At 31.9% G+C, this 20700-nt stretch overlaps 4 protein-coding genes across 5 annotated transcripts; 3 read left to right on the top strand and 1 right to left on the bottom strand.

Annotated features, from left to right (window-relative positions):
* The first annotated feature begins 789 nt into the window (after positions 1–789).
* On the top strand, positions 790–4106 carry LOC145183354 (beta-hexosaminidase subunit alpha-like). The gene is made up of 3 exons (XM_080058687.2): positions 790–2074; positions 2798–2946; positions 3098–4106. The coding sequence occupies exons 1-3, from the start codon at positions 1228–1230 to the stop codon at positions 3749–3751; spliced, it is 1650 nt and encodes a 549-aa protein (XP_079914813.2). The 5' UTR covers positions 790–1227; the 3' UTR covers positions 3752–4106.
* An 889-nt stretch (positions 4107–4995) lies between these two features.
* LOC145182811 (ferroportin-like) lies at positions 4996–9507 on the bottom strand. 2 transcript variants are annotated; one of them, XM_090084374.1, is made up of 2 exons: positions 8687–9507; positions 4996–6802 (listed from the first exon to the last, which is right to left on the bottom strand). In XM_090084374.1, the coding sequence occupies exon 2, from the start codon at positions 6752–6754 to the stop codon at positions 5273–5275; it is 1482 nt and encodes a 493-aa protein (XP_089940500.1). In that variant the 5' UTR covers positions 6755–6802; positions 8687–9507; the 3' UTR covers positions 4996–5272. The 2 variants fall into 2 exon arrangements, with proteins under 2 accessions (XP_089940500.1, XP_089940499.1); XM_090084373.1 differs by lacking the exon at positions 8687–9507 and adding an exon at positions 7769–8492.
* Positions 6788–15501, top strand: LOC149889947 (uncharacterized). The gene is made up of 3 exons (XM_090085200.1): positions 6788–6824; positions 8441–9507; positions 14248–15501. The coding sequence occupies exons 1-3, from the start codon at positions 6788–6790 to the stop codon at positions 14353–14355; spliced, it is 1212 nt and encodes a 403-aa protein (XP_089941326.1). The 3' UTR covers positions 14356–15501.
* A 1337-nt stretch (positions 15502–16838) lies between these two features.
* On the top strand, positions 16839–18773 carry LOC145183738 (solute carrier family 40 member 1-like). Its single transcript, XM_090084375.1, has one exon. It carries the CDS (start codon positions 17273–17275, stop codon positions 18752–18754), a length of 1482 nt encoding a protein of 493 aa, XP_089940501.1. The 5' UTR covers positions 16839–17272; the 3' UTR covers positions 18755–18773.
* The last annotated feature ends 1927 nt before the right edge of the window (positions 18774–20700 follow it).

The following is a 20700-nucleotide window of genomic DNA, read 5'->3' as shown; positions in this document are numbered from 1 at the left end:
TTCATAAAAATCAATTTTTTTAAAAATATTTTCAAAAGATAAGTCAATTTTTATATATTTGTATAGTGTAAAAAATCTCTGTAAAGTAAAAGTAAAAAAACTTAAAAATATTGGGAAACCTGTTGTACCTCTGACCACTTTTTGCGTCCGGGCGTTTTTTTCTACACAATTGAATCTAAACCATTCAAAGTTTGTGTTATTCTCTCATATTTTGTATTATTCTCTCAAAATTGCTGATAAAGGTGAGCTAGCCAAATTAGAAACTTTGGAAATTAAACAGTTATTAACACTAAAACTACCAAGCCAGTCAAAATAATTGGTTTCAATTTTCAAGCAAGAAAATTACCCATTACAAATAAATATTTTTTTGCAACAGATATTTGATAGTTATAAATTTTGTGAATTGTTTTTTTTTTTTTTTTTAATATGCGTTCCTATTACAATTTTTTAGTGCTATACCTATTTATACCGGCACCAGTCAAAATGACTGGTGCCTCAAAGTCTAGACTATATCAAAGATGGGTCTTTATCAAAGTTATAGACATAAAAATGAACTTGTAGACAAAACAATTTTACGATTTTTTTGTCTACCGACTAATTTTCTTTACATAAACATTTCTTATTTATTCGTTGATGTTCATTAGAAGTGGATCTTTATATTGCTGTTTTGTGGACTGAACTTCATTTTATATGTGAGATAAGAAAAAAATAAAATTTTCTATCGGTTATTTCATTTTAGTTTCTTTTATCATTAATTTACATTTTTTATCGGATTTTTCATTTTAGTTTCTTTCATCATTAATTTACATTTTTTTATATTTTTAGTTACAATTGACATTTTTCATGCTGAGTATACGGTATATTAAAATAGTTTAGAGTAATATTGTACGCGGCTAACACTGCATTAAAGTCAATACAAAGAACGCCCTTTTATTTCCACGGTAATAAAACTTGTTACAAAAACGAAAATCCAAATATTTAGGAGTCGAATAGAAATCCTACCAAAAAATGTTTATAAATGCGTAAAATGAGTTTAGATTTTCAACAACTGGTCAACCGTAAAATACGTTTGTAGCCGTTTTTTGATTTGAATTTTTTGAACGTTCTTAGTAAGTTAAGTTTATCATCTGGTTTATTTTTTTTTTGCAAGTGTGTTTTTTTGATGAAAAAATTAAATCATTTCGGTTAACTTTAACCAATGAATTGTTAGACTGGTTCTAAAAAAATATGTTACTGCTGTTATATTTGACCCAGATTTTTTGGTTTTACGTTTATGCTCAACGAAACTGGCGAAATTTGTATTTAGAAGATCCGAAAGGTGTTATAACAGGTAAAAAACGGATGTATGACCAAATTGCAGAATTCACAGATTTGGGTTACGAATATGAAAATGGGAATATTTGGCCGAAGCCACAGTTCGAATCGAGATCAGAGAACAAATTTTATTCGATTGATCCGAAGACTTTTAAATTTATGTCGAAAACTAAAAGCTGGGTCATAAAGGAAGCAATAAACCGCTACAAAAAACTCACTTTCCCATTCAATAACCTACCGATTAACAAAAACCTCGAAGTAATAAATTCACTTGTCATATCGGTAGAGGACCTGGACGAAACACTGTCTTTCGAAAGTAACGAATCGTACAGTCTTAAAGTATCATATCCAAAGTGCACTTTAAAAGCAAAAAGTATTTGGGGTGCACTGAGAGGATTGGAAACTTTTTCCCAAGTGGTGCATAGAAACGGCTCTTCATACATTGTTCCGAAAACTATTGTTAAAGATTTTCCACGCTTTAAATACCGCGGGTTTTTAATTGATACGTCACGACACTACCTTCCTGTTTCCCAAATTTTTCAGATTTTAGATGCATTAGCTTACAGTAAGTTTAACCTTCTGCATTGGCACATTGTGGATGATCCATCGTTTCCTTTTGTGAGTAAAAAGTTCCCTGAATTGCATAAAAAAGGGGCATTTAACGAAAAAACGCATGTATATAGGCCAAAGCAAGTTAAAGCCATCATTCACTATGCAAAGCAACGTGGAATCAGGGTGATGCCTGAATTTGATACACCAGGTAATAAAGAGTTATGTTTTTTATTGCATTCATTTTTTGCGATGGCATTAAACACATATTCAACGTAGTTTCACCAACTAGAACAAATACTTGGTTTTAAATTCGGGGCGTTAATCAAATTAAAATACCTAATAATAAATAAACAAACCATTTGTTACCATCTTCAAACCATGGGAGTGCGATTTAAAAACGTTGACGGTTTGTATGATTATAATGGAAAGAATGTGACCGTCAACAACTTTGGCAATTATTTGTGATTTTATTTTTCTGCTAAATATTTTTTTGCTCACTTGCAATTGATAGATCAGAAAAAACTATGTTTTAACATATTAAAATATATCTTAAAATATATTATTAGGCAATAATATGTTAAAAGAATTAGTTACAATAACAATACAAATACTTTCAGAGAAACAAAATCGCAAATGGTGGCCATAGTCAACCCAGTTGACATTACTGAAAGTATTTCTAGTGTAAATGTATCACCAAATCATATGACAACATAACAAAAATGATTACAACACTGAGAATTGATCATTTTATACAAGAATAAATTCATTTTAATCTCAATTAAGATAATAGTTATAAAAGTGCTTTTAATCTTTTAAGATTTTAATCTCAATTAAGATAATAGTTATAAAAGTGCTTTTAATCTTTTAAGATTTTTTCTAGCTTTCAAAGTGTGTTAACTTGAGTTATGGTAACTTTTAATCTTAAAATTAGGACACACTCATTCCTGGAATGGGATTCCTGGTCTTTTAACAGAGTGTAACTCTACAAATCAGCAAGAAAAGTTTTTTCAAGATATGAAAGGTCCAATTAATCCGGTCCGAAACGGAAGTTATGAATTCTTAAGAGATTTTTTTGCCGAGGTATTTATTTTGATTTTATAGTTTAATGTTCGTTAAACAGAACGTGTTTCTAGGGTAAAACAAATAACCTGTCTTTAATAAAAACTTTTGTTTGAAAAAAGGATGTCATTGCAATGTGCATGTTGCATTCTGACGTAAATTTATATTTAAGATAGCAGAAGTCTTTCCCGATGAATACATTCACCTTGGGGGAGATGAAGTTGATTTTGAATGTTGGATGAGTAACTCCGAAATTAAAAAGTGGCTTGCTGATAACACCGATGGCGGCAACAGCACAACTCTTCATACACACTTTTTAAACAAGTTAATAAAAATAGTTACTAAACTAAAGAAAAAGTATATTGTCTGGCAAGAAGTATTTGACGATGGCGTAAAAATTGAAAAAAATGCAATTGTAAATGTATGGAAAAATCACTGGAAAGAAGAAATGAATCGCGTAACAAAAGCTGGATACAAAACAGTACTATCCTCGTGCTGGTATCTTAATTATATTAAGTATGGGTTGGATTGGCCCAAACTTTATAAATGCGATCCTCAAGATTTTCCAGGTTCCAAGAAGCAAAAAGAGCTCGTCATTGGTGGATCAGCAGCAATATGGGGTGAATATGTAGATGCTACAAACATTATTCAGAGATCGTTCGGAAGAGCTTTTGCTGTAGCTGAGCGACTGTGGAGCTCAAAAGATACAACCAGTATATCAGAAGCTTTGGTGCGAATTTGGGAGCACCGTTGTAGATATATTGACCGAGGTATACCAGTTGAGCCGGTAACGAGAAGTAAGTTTTGCAGAAACGAATACGAGTGAGTATAAACTTTGTAGTAGCAATAGTAAATATGAGTTAATATAATTAAATTAGCAATTGTACATAAAGTGTTAAATTTTCTACTGTGTAGCGAAATATGTTTTTATAGAGTACTGACGGTTCTAATGAAAATTTCATTTTAAGGAGATCTCAAAATAATTTCGTGTTGCGTGTTACTTTGTAATAGGTTTTAGGACCTCTTTTTTGCAAAATATGTTATATACAACATTTGAAAACTAAACTCAGAGTTGTTTTATTGGTAGGTACTTTCATTCTTCCTGATTCAATGTGCTACTTTGTTTGAATTGTATCATTTGTGTCAATGATAAAGTTATTAGAAGATTATATGATACCTCATTATTTCTATAGTTTCAATAACAATTAAAGAAGTACAAGCACTTTTTTAAATAAGTAAATTATTAAAGTAAAATCTTTTACTAAACATCATTTAGTATTTTAAGGAAATGATTGTAAGGTGGATAACTTTAACTACATCTTAATTAGCAAGCAAAAGCGAAATTCAGCAGTGAATTGTAGGGGTATATTCCATTCCTCCAATTGATTTTCAGCCACGTTAAAGTGCAATGCTTAGTTTTCAGCGAAATTTTAGTCACGAAAAATTTTTTTAATGCAAATTAATAAACTTTGAAAAATCCGAAAAAGAAAAACCGCTGGCTATTTAATACTTCTTTCTACCATTTTAATGTTTTAAAAGTAAATATAGTTTCCCGTTGGGACATTTAACATTCTTTTTTTGTTTAATTCTTTCAATCCATATGCAAAACTGAAAATCTGAAAGTCATTATGATCAAATAACAGCCGAGACAGTTCAGAAAAAAACAATTTTCATATCAAAGACAATTAAAATTTTAGTATATTTTAGGGGAGGAAATCCTAGCTCTTGCTTCTCCATTGCAACATGGTAACAGATACTCTACATTTAAACTAAGGACACCTCAGGAAAACTAATTTAAGAAGTTGATTAGCTGATAAGGTCATACTAGCAAACTAGGGTTCATCCTATTTATTGCTTTAATTTATATATGTCTGGATTTTGATTTTGAGGCTTTTCTCTAAATTTGATAAGCCCATTTTTTTATCAAACGTTGTATAAATTTTTCTGTAACTTGTTTTTAAGTTACTCAATTTAGAAACTGGGTCTTCAAAGTCTTTTTTCAATCAAACTTTATTCAAACTTCAATCTGAAAATTTCTTTTTGTACGCGTATTTAAAAAAAAAATCAAAATTTTATACTAGGAAAATATACATGCATACAAATAAAGCTGAAAAATTTCTCAATACAGTTACAAGTTTAAAAAGAATATAGTCTCAAAACGTTATTTATTTGAATAAGTCATTTTTTGAATGACCCATATGAATAACCTACTGATTCAAATAATTTTTTTTTAATTTAATAGTTTTCATTTATAAAAAGTAGGTTCTACTACAATTCTATTTAGAAAAAAAAGGAAATTTGAAAGTACACTAAAAAAATATTACAAAATATTCTTCACTAACAGCAACTATGATTTCGTTTCGGAAAGGGGTAATTTAGACAACTTTGTCTCATCTGTCTTTACAGAGAACACAATGTAGAAAAGAAAACCTGTAAACACCGCACCAAATGATATAAGAATTAAAATTCCGAAATCCTCAGGCCTAGAAAAAATAACAGTAAGTATGTATTGCAATAAATCTAAGATCGAATTAAAGGATGATTGAACACCACCGACTAGCCCACGAAATTCCTCTGAAACGTTTTCTTGTTGTAACTGCGTTATTGTGAGATCGGATATCCATAATCCTGATCTAGATAAAACTACACCTACCATTAGTATTATAATAGAAACAAAGCTATGCTTGACAATAACTGTTGACTGCGTTGTATTTAAGTTACTGTAACTTATAATGGAACTATTAAACTCAGCGTTACTTGTATTGTAAGAAATATAGTTATTAAAATGGTTGAGATTACTCGGGCTTCCAGGAGCCCATATTGATGCGATACATAATAATAGCATGGTGCATTGAAAACCAAGTCCGACTAGGCCGGTTTTTACCAAACCTATTTTTTTTCTAATGTAAGGAAAGAGTACAGTGCCTAAAATTCCAAATGTTGCTCCCGTTCCATAAAAAATGCTAACGTAAACCTCTTTCAGAGATTGCGAGTAAGCGAATCCAACTGTTACAGCACTAAATCCAAGTACAGTAAGGTATAATGCAGCTAATGCAACACCGGCTAAAAATACATCTTGCTTCTGGTACACTTTCCAACCTATAAAAGAAAATTTTAATTGGCCTAAAAAGCAACATTGTGCTGGCTTTACTTTATGATCATCTTCTGCGTCTACTAATGGTTCATATTCTTCTATATGCTTCACACCTAACTCCGCAGCAAGTTTGTATACATGACGTAACTGCAAGTATTCAGAAAACATCGATAAAAAATTCCATCCACAGATAAGCATGATACCGGCACGATCTGATATTAATGACATGAGTGACCCAACAGCCATAGGAGCAAGTATTGCCACAGTCAGATCAATTCTTCGCATTTGAGCATTCAACTTCGCCAAACAATCTTTATCATTATGGGAAATGATTACCACCCAATCCTTAGTAATAGATATCTGTTCACCTTGTGATGCTAGATTTGCAGCTGCTCCGAAAAAAATAATCAGAGCTTGGAACAAAATTAAGACTTTTTCGTTTTCTGTAACTTTGAAAAGAATTAAAGCAATGAACAATGCAGAACAGATTATAAGACCGTTCTGTAGCACCAATAGGGTCCGGATTACTTTCAAACGATTGTTTCTATCAATCCACTTCCCTATGATTGGTGCAAACAGTATAACAGCGCCAGTTACTACGGCACCGTAGATGGCAGTAAGTTGCAGCGATCCTGGAGTAAGCTTTACGAGATACAATCCAACTGCAAAATTCCACATACGATCTCCCCAGGATGAGAAGAAGAAACTCGAGCAAAGCCAAAATCCTGCCCACATTTTTATTCGCAAATAAAACTTCTATTGAAATTGATGAATGAGATTGAGCTAAATAATCAAATTGATAATGGTATTACAAAAAATAAAAACAACATTTCGATGAGTCAGTGATAAAATATTGACTCAATAAAAATCAATATGAGAAAACTTAAGTTCCCATAATTTAAAAACTAGATTTATATTTTTGATAATTAGAATACATTTTAATAATTAGAAATCTTTTGAGCAGTAGGTTGAGGAGATGCAATATTTTATCTCAAAAAAGTCTTCTCTCTCTATAATAATTGATAAAGAAAGATGGAGAATAGGGTTGTGGCAGTGGTCACAATGGCTTTCGACCTCTCACCTTTAAGGGTTGTGTATTTTTCTCATAGTAAGAGATATTGAAAAAGACCACAAAAAATGGGTGGGGGTAAACCCTTTTTTTTTATTTATCTCCTTAGAACCCTCTCTCCACCTCCATTATATTTGCATTAGATTATTTACACCCATGGAATGCACAAATTTATTGAACGACCAAAACCGAAATTTCAGTCGAAACCGAACTTACCAAGATTTTAGTTCAGTAAAACCCTAACCGATAACCACAACCGAGTTTTGAGTAAAACTGAAACAGGTCGACACTCAAAAACCAATTTTGGTTAAGGTTTTCTGAACCGAAATTTCGGTACTTTAGGTTTCGGTTGAAATTTCGGTTTCGGTCGTTTACTACACAAATTAACCACATTCACAAATTTTATTCTTTTTTGGTTTTTTAAATTTTTTGACATGTTTCAAAAGAATAAATTCAAAAAAAACAAATCTTCATAAGAATAAATCAAAACTCAGGGATCTTCCTGCAACGAGAAGAAGAATCAAAAATTAGATTAGGAAATAAAATGTTTTAATTGTTTTAGTTTGTTTTCAACACTTGAAAGTAATAATCATTCGGTAAAGTTGGGTTTGGTAAATTTAGTAAACGTAACAAAAATGCTCTAAAAATATATTACACAGAAACTTTTGTTTAATACTTACACGCAACTTCTTTTTGCACTTGTCAAATGTCCCTTTCAAGCGGTCAACAAAAAATATTAGAGGCGATGTATTTTTCTCTAATGATAAACATCAATAATGTAACTCGATGCAACAAGTAATAGAAATAACAGCAGCAACTTAAGTCTAAATTATCTTCAACTTTATCAACCATCAGCGCTGTTATAATTCAATCGCTTTTAATCTGTGCACTTTGTTTCAGACTCATTGACGACTCGGACTTTGTTTATTCAAAGTCAAATATTTCTCAGTTATTTGCTTTTAACAAGTTTCAAATTAACGTTTTTCAAAATGATATTATTCACAGTCATTTTTAAAGTGAAATGCTAAAATAATCTTTTCAAGATGCGTACTATTGTTTTATTATTTATAAAAACAGCGAGTGTTCATACGTTTACAGAATTATTGAAACGTTTTAACGATGTACAAAAGTAAAAATTTAAAAAACTGTAAAAACCTTTTATTTCTGAAAATCGGATTTAATTTAGAGAAACTAAATTAGACCGATCATGGCCTACTATAATTACACGGCTGGATATCTTGCTTTTCGGAGCGAAAAATTAGAAGGGTAACTTTTTGACTTACATAAACGTATTTTAAAACAGTTTATTCAAATATTCTTAATATAGTTAACGCATGTGCTGTAATTTACAGTAAAACTGGATACAAAAAGAGAGAATCGAATTTATTTTATTCCTGAAAAGCATCCACTTTTTGGATTTCCAGAAAATAATCCTGACTTATTAAATCAGGGGGTAGTATTTATCAATCGAAAGATATGGAAGCCTAGTAAAAATTCAGCTATTTGTGCTAAACATTTTGAAGAAAAGTATTTAAAAATTGGCAAAAGAGTTACATTAATTTGGGATTTAAATCCCGTTCCAACTATTTATTGCTTACCTGAAAAAATACCATTATCAGTATATCCAACTACATCGAAGGGTAAAAAGCCACCGTCTGTCCGTCATCCATCAAATAATCAGGATGAATCCAATTTATTTATAGAGAAAGATAAAATTCACTGTTTAAATGATTTAAATAATGTTAACCTAGAAGGGTATCAGCTCAAAATATATAATGTCAAATACATATTTTTTAATTTAGAAGTTAATCAACACTTAGGTATTTTAGAAGTTACAGAAACAGTTGTAGTTGATGAATTTATGCATGTTTCCTTGTTCTATAAATCATCTTATCTTCGATTGCCTCCATGGTTTCGAAATATTGGCTGTGTATTAAAGAAAAAAAGTGTACTGGAGAATTTTCCAGCATATATAAAAAATTATCTAGAAGAAAATAGTTTATCAAATGATTTAATGACTGAACTCAATGAAATAAAATACACAAAACCAGTTGATTGGCCTAAGTTTTCATCAAATCTTTTACGATATTCCCTTATTCTTCTTTTACGATATTCCCTTATTCTTGACGCTGTCCATCTTCTCAAAAACATACGAAACAATTTACTAAATTCCAAATGTTTTATATTCCCTGCTTTTTATTTTGACCAGTTTCATGATGTTATTGATGTACATGCTGGTGAAATATTATGGAAGTTACTTCATGATAAAGACCAATTACTTCAGCTGAATTTAAAAAAAGGTTTCAAATTATCTTATAAATCACTTCATCCAGGCGATAATAAACAAAGTGTGCCACTTGCTCTTGCAATATTTGATCCTATAACTTCTGCAGCTATTGAAAGTTATTTTCCAGATCATGTCGTGAATAAAGTCTTCAAGACGTAATTGAAGGTGTGTGAAGGCGTTTTTGAAGGTGTGTTTGTGTGAAGGCGTGTTTGAAGGTGTGTTTGTGTGAAGGCGTGTTTGAAGGTGTTAATGTTTTTAGGTGTTAAGGTATTTAATTGTTAATGGATAAAATGTGTGAAAATGACGCGATTGTAAAAGTGTATAAAAAGAGTGTGTATTTTGTAAATATTGATTCGCAGTCAGATGTAAAATATATTATCAAGTTCAAAAAGTGACTCTTTAGTGTCTCAGGGAAAGTATAAATAATTCCCCACACTATTTGGTGGCGACTACTGCCAGGACGAACGAAACCTACGAGTTAGCAAAGAATGGACCAAGAGCAAATTTACCAGAGAGAAATCAAAATGATAAGAATAAACATTAAAGGCATAGAACGCAGCACGATTAATGGCGACAAATCAAGCATAATCTTAGCGCTGGACAAAATAACAAATTTATTGGGAAGATTTGAAATGGCAAAGGATGAGCTGACCAGAAAAATGCTCGACGACGGCGAAAACATCGATTCGGTAGAAGAATGGCTTTCGAAACCAGTAATGGAAGTAGAAGCAGTGATTGAAATCAAAAACAAAATGGTGGACAAGTTGGATTCGATAAACAAAAACGAATGCGTCAGAAAATTCGAGTATGAAAAACAAATCATGGAACAGCAGTTAACGATTCAAAAAGAAGCGGAACAAGCCTCATTGAGAAAACTTCAAAGCGAAGAAGAATGGTATCTAAAGAAACTAAAAATGAAAGAAACAATGCGTAAATCACTTGGAAACGAAAACGAAACTACTCAACAATCCGTCAAGCTACAAAAGTACACAATCACAAAATTTAATGGCGATTATAAGGACTGGTTGCGATTTTGGAATCAATTCACGGTAGAAGTCGACAACTCAAACATATCAAACATCAGCAAATTCAATTACTTACTGGAACTCGTCGAAGGAAAGCCCAGAGAGGACATACTTGGTTTACCACATTCGTTGGAGGGATACGATGAAGCTAAACGCATACTACAAGAAACTTACGGAAAAGATATTTGGGTTCACAAAGCATTGATTCAAGATTTGGAAGGATTGACGGCTATACACAGCATGCACAAAATCAAAGAAGTTCACGACTTTTACAACAAGCTTGCGAGAACTGTACGAACATTGAAAACTATGCAGAAACTTCAAACGGCTCAATCATTCGTGTATTCATTGATGGATAAACTTGGACCAGTTCGTGAAATACTCACACAAAACGATGATGGATGGGAAGAATGGGGGCTGGAGCAACTTGTCGAAAAGTTGCAAAAGTACATTGAAAGGAATTCGTTGAACTCAGCTTTTAACTCAAGCGACGAACAAACAAAGGGCGATAAAAAGAACACAAACGTGCAGTCAAGGTCCTATGAACATCGAAGCACTACATTCAAACAGTACAATGGCGGTCTTTATGACAAAGAAATCATGGCAACTAGTGGTAAGCATGGATGTATCTACTGTGGGTTACAAAATCACAAAAGCGAGGATTGTACAAAATTGCTAACTGTTGCAAGACGCAGGGAGATTTTAACAAGCAAAAGATTATGTTACAACTGCGTTGGTTACGGACACTCGGCGGCAAATTGTAAATCAAGAGGATGCAGAAAGTGCAACAAAAAACATCACACGTCCATTTGTCAAGATGGGAACGCAACGATGGATGGTAAAATGGATAATAAAAAAGAAACCATGGGAGCGGTGCTAAATGCAAGTACAACTATTCACCCGACAGTGATTGCAAAAGTAAATGGTGAAAAAGCAAGGATAATGTTGGATACGGGTGCTGGAAGTTCCTATATATGTACAAACTTGATTACGAAACTAAAGCTGAAACCTACACGAAAGGAATATAAAAGTATTGAACAGCTCTATGGAACGGTGGACAAGCGTGTGGAAATCTATAACGTTACGATAGAATCAACAACGATACCGGAATTTCGAATTAAGGTTGAATGCACCAACGCAGAAAAAGAAACACTCACCTTTTTACCCAATCCGATGATTAAGGATGTTAAGAAGCATTTTGCAAGACTAAGGAGACTGAAATTTAGCGATGATGAAGGGAGTGACGAACTTCAACCTGTTCACATTATACTCGGTGCTGCTGATTATCAACGTATAAAAACCACGGAACCGGTAGTTCTCGGAAAAAATCCGGATAAAGATCCAGGAGCAGAATTAACTATGTTGGGGTGGACTCTTTCTGGGAGACGAACACAATTTTGTTCTGGTATTGAGAAAAGTTTCTTATTGAACACTGGTCGTGATGAGTTTGAGCAAATGTGTAGTTTAGAAGTACTTGGATTATCAGACACAAACAGTGAGTCAATGTTCCACCAAGACTTCAGCGAAAAACTGCATCAAACCGACGAAGGTTACTATGAAACCAGAATGCCGTGGAAAAAGGGTATTGTTCAACTGCCAAACAACAGAAATCTGGCTCTTAAAAGATTGGGAAGTGTAACAACTCGATTGAAAAAACTTAAAAAACTAGAACAGTATAATGATATAATGATGGAACAAATCAATGAGGGAATATTGGAAATGGCACCAGAAAAACCTACGGGAGAAATTATTCACTACGTTCCTCATCAAGCAGTAATCAAAGAAAATGCTGAGTCAACGAAAATGAGAATAGTTTATGATTGTTCAGCTAGGAAAGACGCTCAATCACCTTCATTAAATGACTGTCTAGAAGTGGGACCATCGCTGCAACCTTTGATATTTGACATACTCATACGAAATCGGATGAATAAACTCTGCGTGTTAGCTGACGTGAAGAAGGCGTTTCTACAAATTAGAATACACGAAATGGATAGAGACGCACAACGCTTAATTTGGTATAAGGACTTAAAGAAAATGGAATTAACGGAGTTACGATTTACAAGGGTAATTTTCGGTTCAAGTTCAAGTCCTTACATTCTTGGCGCCACGATTAAAAAGCATATATCAAAATACAAGGACATTTATCCAAAAACGGTGCTTGCTTTGGAAGAAGATACTTATGTCGATGATATACAGGCAGGTGGAGAAACAGAAGAAGAACTTATCAGGTTTAAAAATGAATCAACGCAAATCTTAATGGAAGCTGGGTTCCAGCTGCACAAATGGCATAGCAACGTCAGCAATCTGGAAAGCGACGCTGAGGCTAAATCAACAAAAATACTTGGGATTCCTTGGAACAAAGAATCGGATCAACTATCGATTGACTATACTGCATGCATCACTATCGGAAATAAAGGAGCAATAACAAAAAGGAAAATGCTATCAGCTCTCAACAGTGTCTTTGACATATTGGGATTTAGTGCACCTGTATTAATCACTGGAAAATTACTATACAGTCGAATATGCTTGTTAAAACTCGGTTGGGATCAACAAATTCCAAATGAACTTTTAGAAGAATGGGAAACCTGGATCAAGGCAATAAACATCAAGAGAACTATTTCAATTCCGCGGAGTGTCGTGTCTGGAAGAATCATTGAAATGGAGCTCCATGGATTTTCAGACGCAAGTAAATCAGCAGTATGTGCATGCGTCTACGTTGCAGTGAGTCATCAATATTCAAAAACAAGCAACTTACTTGTAGCAAAAGCACGGATTGCACCGAGGGATCTTAGTATTCCAAGACTTGAGCTGGTAGCAGCGCACACCTTGAGCAAGTTAATGAATCATGTTAGGAAGACATTAACCAAGTATAATGTCATTGAAGTATATCATTGGATTGACAGTACTGCGGTACTTTACTGGTTAAAGGAAAGGGGCAGTTGGTCACAGTTTGTCAGGAACCGAGTTCAGCAGATCTTATTGAATGGAGAAGTAAAATGGCTATATGTCCCAACAAAAGAAAACCCAAGTGATCTTGGAACAAGAGGAGTGAGTCCTGAGAAATTATCAAGCTTGTGGCTAAATGGACCTATATGGTTGAAACACAAGGAAAATTGGCCAATCCAACCAGAAATAATCGAAGCCCCGAATGCATCATGTGAAACTATTAGTGTGAAAGAGAACGTCGGTATGGCAACTGAAGAAATAAAGGGACATAATATATTTAAAGAAATATTGAGTAAACACAAGTATTGGAAGATCATAAGAATATCATCCTTTATAAAAAGGTTTATATACAATTGTCGAAATGAAGTAAAAATAACAGGACCGCTAAAAGCTGAGGAAATGATGGAAGCGGAGTTAATGAACATTAAGTTACTACAAGAAGCTGTTGCAATAAAGTCCGACGTGGAACTTAGACAGGATGAGAAACGAGACTGGCGAAATTGGATGCAAGACAAAAGATCAATTACATCATGGAAGACGAGATGGAAGATAGCTGATTAAAGCCGAAGTCTCAGCTTTAATCGGGGGAGGGTGTCGTGAATAAAGTCTTCAAGACGTAATTGAAGGTGTGTGAAGGCGTGTTTGAAGGTGTGTTTGTGTGAAGGCGTGTTTGAAGGTGTGTTTGTGTGAAGGCGTGTTTGAAGGTGTTAATATTTTTAGGTGTTAAGGTATTTAATTGTTAATGGATAAAATGTGTGAAAATGACGCGATTGTAAAAGTGTATAAAAAGAGTGTGTATTTTGTAAATATTGATTCGCAGTCAGATGTAAAATATATTATCAAGTTCAAAAAGTGACTCTTTAGTGTCTCAGGGAAAGTATAAATAATTCCCCACAATCAGACTGATGCCTCAAGCTTTTTAAAGTTGATAAATATATGGTGGACAATAAGTAACAGTAAGCAAAAATACAACAAATTATTATATTGGAAACGCAGCTGTTTTGGGTGACATGAAACCTTTATTTTTGTGCAATTTAGCTGAATGGATTGAAGAATGGCAATTATCTCAAGTTTCAAACTCTCAAAAGTTTAGATTAAGTAAACAAACATCAGAAGCTCTTACGACCACTTTGAGATGCACAGCTTCACTTACTGATGATTTAATTCAAGAAGGATATGATTATTTTTTAATATCACGCTTGCTAACTGATCCATTAGAATTAAGATTTTCAAAATATCGTCAAATGAGTGGTGGCAGATTTTTAATTGGTTTGCGTGAACTTGAGACATCTGAGCGCATTTTAGCAGTGAAAACTTTACTTAAAGAGTCAGTCAATATCTGGGAGGAAGATTTAAGAAAAGAGAGTTGTAATATATCTTTAATGAAATTATTTGATGACAAATTGCAAGAAATTTTACCAGATATTGAAGAATGCAATTTAGAATCAGAGAGCATTGAAGTTGCTACAGTTATTTCTGGTTATGTGGTTAAAAAGTTTAATAAAAAGATCAAATGTGGTGTTTGCAAAACTTTTCTATTAGCTGAATCTGGCGAAGGACAATGCCAATATTTTGAAAACTTTCTCGTTTAGGATTGATTTTACCAGCTATTGATTTTACACATGATGTTTCAAAAGCATTTGCAATATTAGATACTGCCATTTTTCTTATAAGAGACTCAACTCTTTGTGATTGATATGTTGCAGAATGAGTACTTAGATTAAATGATTGTGCTACTTCATTTTTATGCGATGAACATCAAGTTATTGGTGTAAAATTTATAAATCGCGTTGTTACAAATATTTATTTTAACAATGAACAGAAACAATTTTCTGATGAAATTAGAAAGAACAGCGTAAAGGATTTTAAAAGCAGACAGAGAAAAAAATTGAAGCTGAATTAGGTGAACTAATCAATTCTAAATTGATTATTTCAATTGTATATTCTTCCTTTTATATTAGGTTTTTGTTTATCGTTTTATATCTCATTAATAATTTTGAGATGTTATTTTTGAGAAATATATTTCTTTTGAGGTACATATTTATGTTAATAGAGTCATTACAAATTTTAATATTTTATTATTTAATAAAGTTATTACAATTTTTTATTGATGAATAAAGTACAATATAATTTTATTTTATTTTAGCGATGTAAGTTTTTTAGAAACATAATCATCAGGCAAAGGAAAGTGTCTAATTTATGATACATTTATCGTATTTGTCAGACAAATTTTTTTTTGTATACACACTTCCGTAAATAAAACCCCTGTAAAAATCATAATTTTAATTGCGGTAAGTGTGGCAAAACATTCTATACGATATATTTTTGTTTTGAAAAGTTACCCTTCTAATTTTTCGCTCCGAAAAGCAAGATATCCGGCCGTGTAATTATAGTAGGCCATAAACAGATATGAAAGAACGAGCTGGCATACGTGCTTTTAAACACGTTTAAAGTGATCAGATTACCAAATTTGACTCAAATTTCATTTTTAACCTCGAAATAACATAAAACTAAACTCAAAATAACGGGACTGAACGTAAACTGAACACTTTACAAAAATACAAGCGATTCCTCATTCAACACATTTTATACAATAGTCAGAAAAATCTAGCGATGTTTTAAAAGTTTAGAAAATCGAAAGGGAAACGAACTATTTCCTGTGGTGAAAGGTTTTTGTTTTTTGTTTACCTTTGTGAAGGGCATGTGGGAATGCGAGTGTATGTATTGCTAAAACTTAGGATATATTTCCAAAAAAAATTAAGAAAAATCGAAAGAATAACAATCTTTTTTTTAAAAAAAACCAAATTTTTTCAATCCTAAACTGATAATTTAGTTTTGAATTATTTTTTTGCTCAAAAGTTACTTTTGTGCTAGACGACCAACAATTGCACTACAAAGATAACATGAACATCTATCACACTACGTCGAAACGTCGATATACGCCTAATTTAATACGATAAACCGCAGTAACAAGAAGAAATAAATATTTTTAGTTACAATTAAAATAACTTTCTGTTGATATTGTTTCCATCGTTTTCTGGTAAAATAAAATCAATAGCAAACCGCGTGAAAAAATAAACGGTGAAAATAAAAACGAGGCATTAACGAAATTTTCTAATTTCTTTTATTGATATTAACACCATTTCAACGCTTGAACATAGTTTAAGCCAACACTTTATGGGTTCTTTTATGTCTTTCTTTAATGGTGAAAAAAATTGAGAACGTAAAATAGTAAATAAACTTCGGATTTTTAGGTTCATGTAATTTTTTAAAATTTTTGTTCGATTGTTCATATAGAATTTTTTTATTGCTTAATTTTTTACATTCAGAGCAAAAAAATTTCTCTAAAAATCAAAATTCAATTCGAACAATTCATTTTAAAACGACGTTCACGTTTATTCCACGGCAACCTGACTTAATGAATCACAACGCAGTTTAATGAAGTAATTGCAAACCAAAAGAAAACCCACACGTTGCGATATTGCGATAAAACATAAACATTAAAATAACCCAATAAAATGAGTTGTTTTTTAAAAATATTAAAGAAAAACTCTCTGAATATACGCCTCGTGTTAAATAGATAACTTAAATAGAAGCGTCAAGGTTTTTAATACAGAAATCGTTATAGAATATCTAATCAAGCTTTTAGTTGAAGAAACTGCTCAATTTTTGGATCAGATGATAAAAAAGAAGAAATCAAATAAAAATGAAAAAGCTGAAATTCGTTCAAAGGCTTCGCTAGAAAGAGGCAGCTGGAAAATAATTTGGCTTATGTAGATTTTCATTTAAATTTTTTAAAAAACTTATCGCACGAACAAAAGTTCTCTTAAAACGCGCAACTTTTGCTGCATTCAGTTTATTTATTGTGAATCTTTTAAAAAATTTTAACATTACCATTACATAATAATAAAAATAAACTTAAAAAAATGAAACCAGGATTTTGGTTATGCTCAAGTTTTTTTTTCTCTTCGTGGGGAGACCGCATGTGGAATTTTTCTGTTGGTTTGTATTTAGTAAAGCTGACTCCTGGTTCGTTGCAACTTACAGCTATTTATGGTATGGTTGTGACCGGTGCCGTTATATTATTTTTACCTATTATTGGGAATTGGATCGACAGAAACAACCGCCTAAAAGTTATACGAACCCTTTTGTTGATGCAAAACAGCTTCATCATTTGCTCAGCGTTGTTTATTGGTTTGATTTTATTCAAAGTTACAACAAACACAAACATCTTAATGTTGTTTAAAGTTATGATTATATTATTTGGGGCAGCGGCAAATCTAGCATCTCAAGGTGAGCAGATATCAATTACTAAGGATTGGGTCGTTGTAATTAGTTGCGGAAACACAGATAATTTAGCAACTCTAAATGCTCAACTTCGTAGAATAGATTTGACAGTGGCAATACTTGCACCACTTGCTGTAGGTTCTTTAATGTCCCTGATTTCAGAGTTAGCAGGAATTTTACTTATCTGCATATGGAATATTTTATCAATGTTTTCTGAATATCTTCAGCTACATCATGTATACAAATGCGTCACAGAGTTAAGTGATAAACATACAAATCACAATGGGCTTCTAATAGAATCTTCTAGCAGTGAGGTAAATAGAATATGCCAACTTCAGCGGAATTTATTAGATAGCATCAAATATTCACTCACTGGTTGGGCAGTTTATAAAAAACAAAATGTATTTTTGGCAGGTGTTGCATTGGCCGTTCTTTACTTAACGGTGCTTGGTTTTAGTTCCATTACAGTTGGGTATGCATACTCGCAATCACTTAAAGAAGTATATGTCAGTGTATTTTTTGGAACGGGTGCAGTATGTGGAATATTAGGAACATTAGTTTTCCCTTTCATTCGCCATCGAGTTGGATTAGTAAAAACGGGTTTATTTGGACTCGCTTTTCAATGTAGCATGTTATTATTTTGCGTTGCATCGATATGGTCTCCTGGAAGTCCAAGTAGTCTTAAGCATTCAAATGGATACTTTACCGGCAATATAAACAGCACTATAAAAAATGGCTACCTTTTAAGTAACAGCAATTCAACCATAATACAATCGACGACCGTTAACAAACAAAGCTTAACTTCTATTATCTTGCTTATGGTTGGTGTAGTTTTATCTCGATCAGGACTTTGGATATCCGATCTCACTATAACACAGCTACAGCAAGAAAATGTTCCGGAACATGAGCGTGGGGTTGTGGGTGGAGTTCAGTCTTCTTTTAACTCAATTTTAGATCTATTACAATATGTACTAACTGTTATCCTCTCTAGACCTGAGGATTTTGGAATTTTAATTCTTGTATCTTTTAGCGCAGTATTAACTGGGCTTATTATCTACTCTATATTTTGTTCGGTGTCCACCCTTGAGACAAAGAACAGTATTATGGAAAATTTTGAGTAAAATCGACTTCATAAATGCATTTTGCGTGTTTATATTTCATTTAGTCTTCAAAAAATTTTAATATTTTAGAAATATTTTAAAAAAATTTTGTTTTATCTCTTACGACGATAGGTGAACGCGTGGGAACTTTTTTAAAATTTATAACAAATTGTTGGTAGGTGAGGCAAGAAGCAATTTTTTATTTCCATATTAGTACACTAAAAAAGATTTAAATAAACATCCATGGAAAATCGGGGCTAGACTTTTTCTCTCATCCTCCTCCTTTCGCTTTTAACATGGGCTGCATAACAATCAAAGAAACCATTTTGTCTTAAAAATCTTATTGATTTGAAAGAGAAAAATTTTTACATTTCTTACGCAGATTGGAAATTTTATATTTTATCAAAAAAAAAAAAGCGTGAGTTCGGGGGTTTTCAGTGGTTTGGGGAGCTCTTACATTGCCTCTGTATCTCTGTATCTTGTTTAGTAAAATCTATTCAGGAGTTTATCAAGCTTTATCAAATTTTATTTTTTCATGATTTATGTTTTGTCTTTATAAAACCTTTTGTCTTTTTTTATATACTCTCGCTTACAAAAAAACCCAGCGAACTTTCACTGGAAATGTAAAAGATCACTGGAAATTCACCGAGTTCGCTGGGTTTTCCGCAAATTTTACGACTTCACTGGAAGTTCACTGGAAGTTTAACGAAAAACGTCATTTTATTTCCAGTGATCTAAAACCTTAGTGGAAATTTAGCGCTGATTTTCAATAATCGAAAACGCCGCGGGTTTCATAACTTAATATTGATATAACTTTTGCTAACATAACTTTTTTGAAATTTGACAGATATAACATCTTGAAATTTTTTTCCAGTTTCTGTAATAAAGTAAACGTTGTTTTTTTATATCTACAGTTTCAGTTTCTACTATTTTAAGTTCTACTCAATTTCCAAAACCATAGGTATGTTGTTCAGTATGTTCATTTTTATTAAAGCGAATACATATTCAACTGGTAAAGCTACAGTTAAGCGGCCTAAAATAAATTTACATTTTTGCTTTTAAAAATACGGTGGAGAGTTTAATGCATTTAATAAGAACAATAGTATGCACGCATGAGTGATTTTAAAAAAGAAATAAACTTTAGAAGTGGAATTAAATAAAGTTTAGAAGAAGTGGAATAAAAATAGTACAGAGCGCTTGATTTTAAATTACTATTCCTTATATTTCTATAAAACTTAAAAAATTGTCAGGTAAACACTTGCTATTATAATACGGCTATTTTCATTGCCATATATCTCTTAAAAACACATCAGCATGAACAATTATCATATAAACTTATATTCTTTAACTATAACAAATAACTTTAGTAAATAAATGATCAAAAATAAATCTACACATAACATATTAAAGTAACAAAGTAAAAACAATATCATAAAAATAATATAATAACAATAGAAAATGTTATATAAAAATTACACAGTACCAAATTCAAAAAAAAAAAAACTAAAAAAACTACTTTGAAATTTATCTACTTTGGTTTTATATACTATTCTATGATGCTTTTAGTCTCCGCGAACGAGAGCGTAAAAAGCGAAAATGTAAATTTGTTTTAGGCCGCTTAACTGTAGCTTTACCATTCAACTTTATAATTTCACAAAAATTTATTATTATAAATTTCTTTATTGTAGATTATTGAACATAATAGATTATGATCATAATGATTGATTTTTATATATATATATATATATATATATATATATATATATATATATATATATATATATATATATATATATATATATATATATATTATATTATGTATTTTGGCTGATGATTGCCGGCACGCCGGTATGAAACTTTAAGTACCAACAAAGTTGTCATCCTTTGCTGTATCTTCTATATATATATATATATATATATATATATATATATATATATATATATATATATATATATATATATATATA

Source organism: Hydra viridissima, unplaced genomic scaffold (genome assembly GCF_058129835.1).
Source record: "Hydra viridissima isolate aposymbiotic clone 2 unplaced genomic scaffold, HvirCarnegie_v1 scaffold_4, whole genome shotgun sequence".
In the NCBI taxonomy this organism is placed as follows: domain Eukaryota; kingdom Metazoa; phylum Cnidaria; class Hydrozoa; order Anthoathecata; family Hydridae; genus Hydra; species Hydra viridissima.
The sequence above is the reverse complement of the archived record's forward strand: the minus strand, read 5'-3'. Positions and strand labels throughout refer to the sequence as shown.

Coding starts and splice junctions, on each gene's coding strand:
- LOC149889947 (XM_090085200.1), top strand. CDS start 6,788: ATGAATGAGATTGAGCTAAATAATCAAATTGATAATG. Junction 6,825..8,440: donor AAATAATCAAATTGATAATG/GTATTACAAAAA, acceptor TGTAATTTACAG/TAAAACTGGATACAAAAAGA. Junction 9,508..14,247: donor AAAGTTATTTTCCAGATCAT/GTCGTGAATAAA, acceptor CCCCACAATCAG/ACTGATGCCTCAAGCTTTTT.
- LOC145183354 (XM_080058687.2), top strand. CDS start 1,228: ATGTTACTGCTGTTATATTTGACCCAGATTTTTTGGTTTTACGTTTAT. Junction 2,075..2,797: donor GCCTGAATTTGATACACCAG/GTAATAAAGAGT, acceptor TCTTAAAATTAG/GACACACTCATTCCTGGAAT. Junction 2,947..3,097: donor TAAGAGATTTTTTTGCCGAG/GTATTTATTTTG, acceptor TTTATATTTAAG/ATAGCAGAAGTCTTTCCCGA.
- LOC145183738 (XM_090084375.1), top strand. CDS start 17,273: ATGAAACCAGGATTTTGGTTATGCTCAAGTTTTTTTTTCTCTTCGTGG.
- LOC145182811 (XM_090084374.1), bottom strand. CDS start 6,754: ATGTGGGCAGGATTTTGGCTTTGCTCGAGTTTCTTCTTCTCATCCTGG.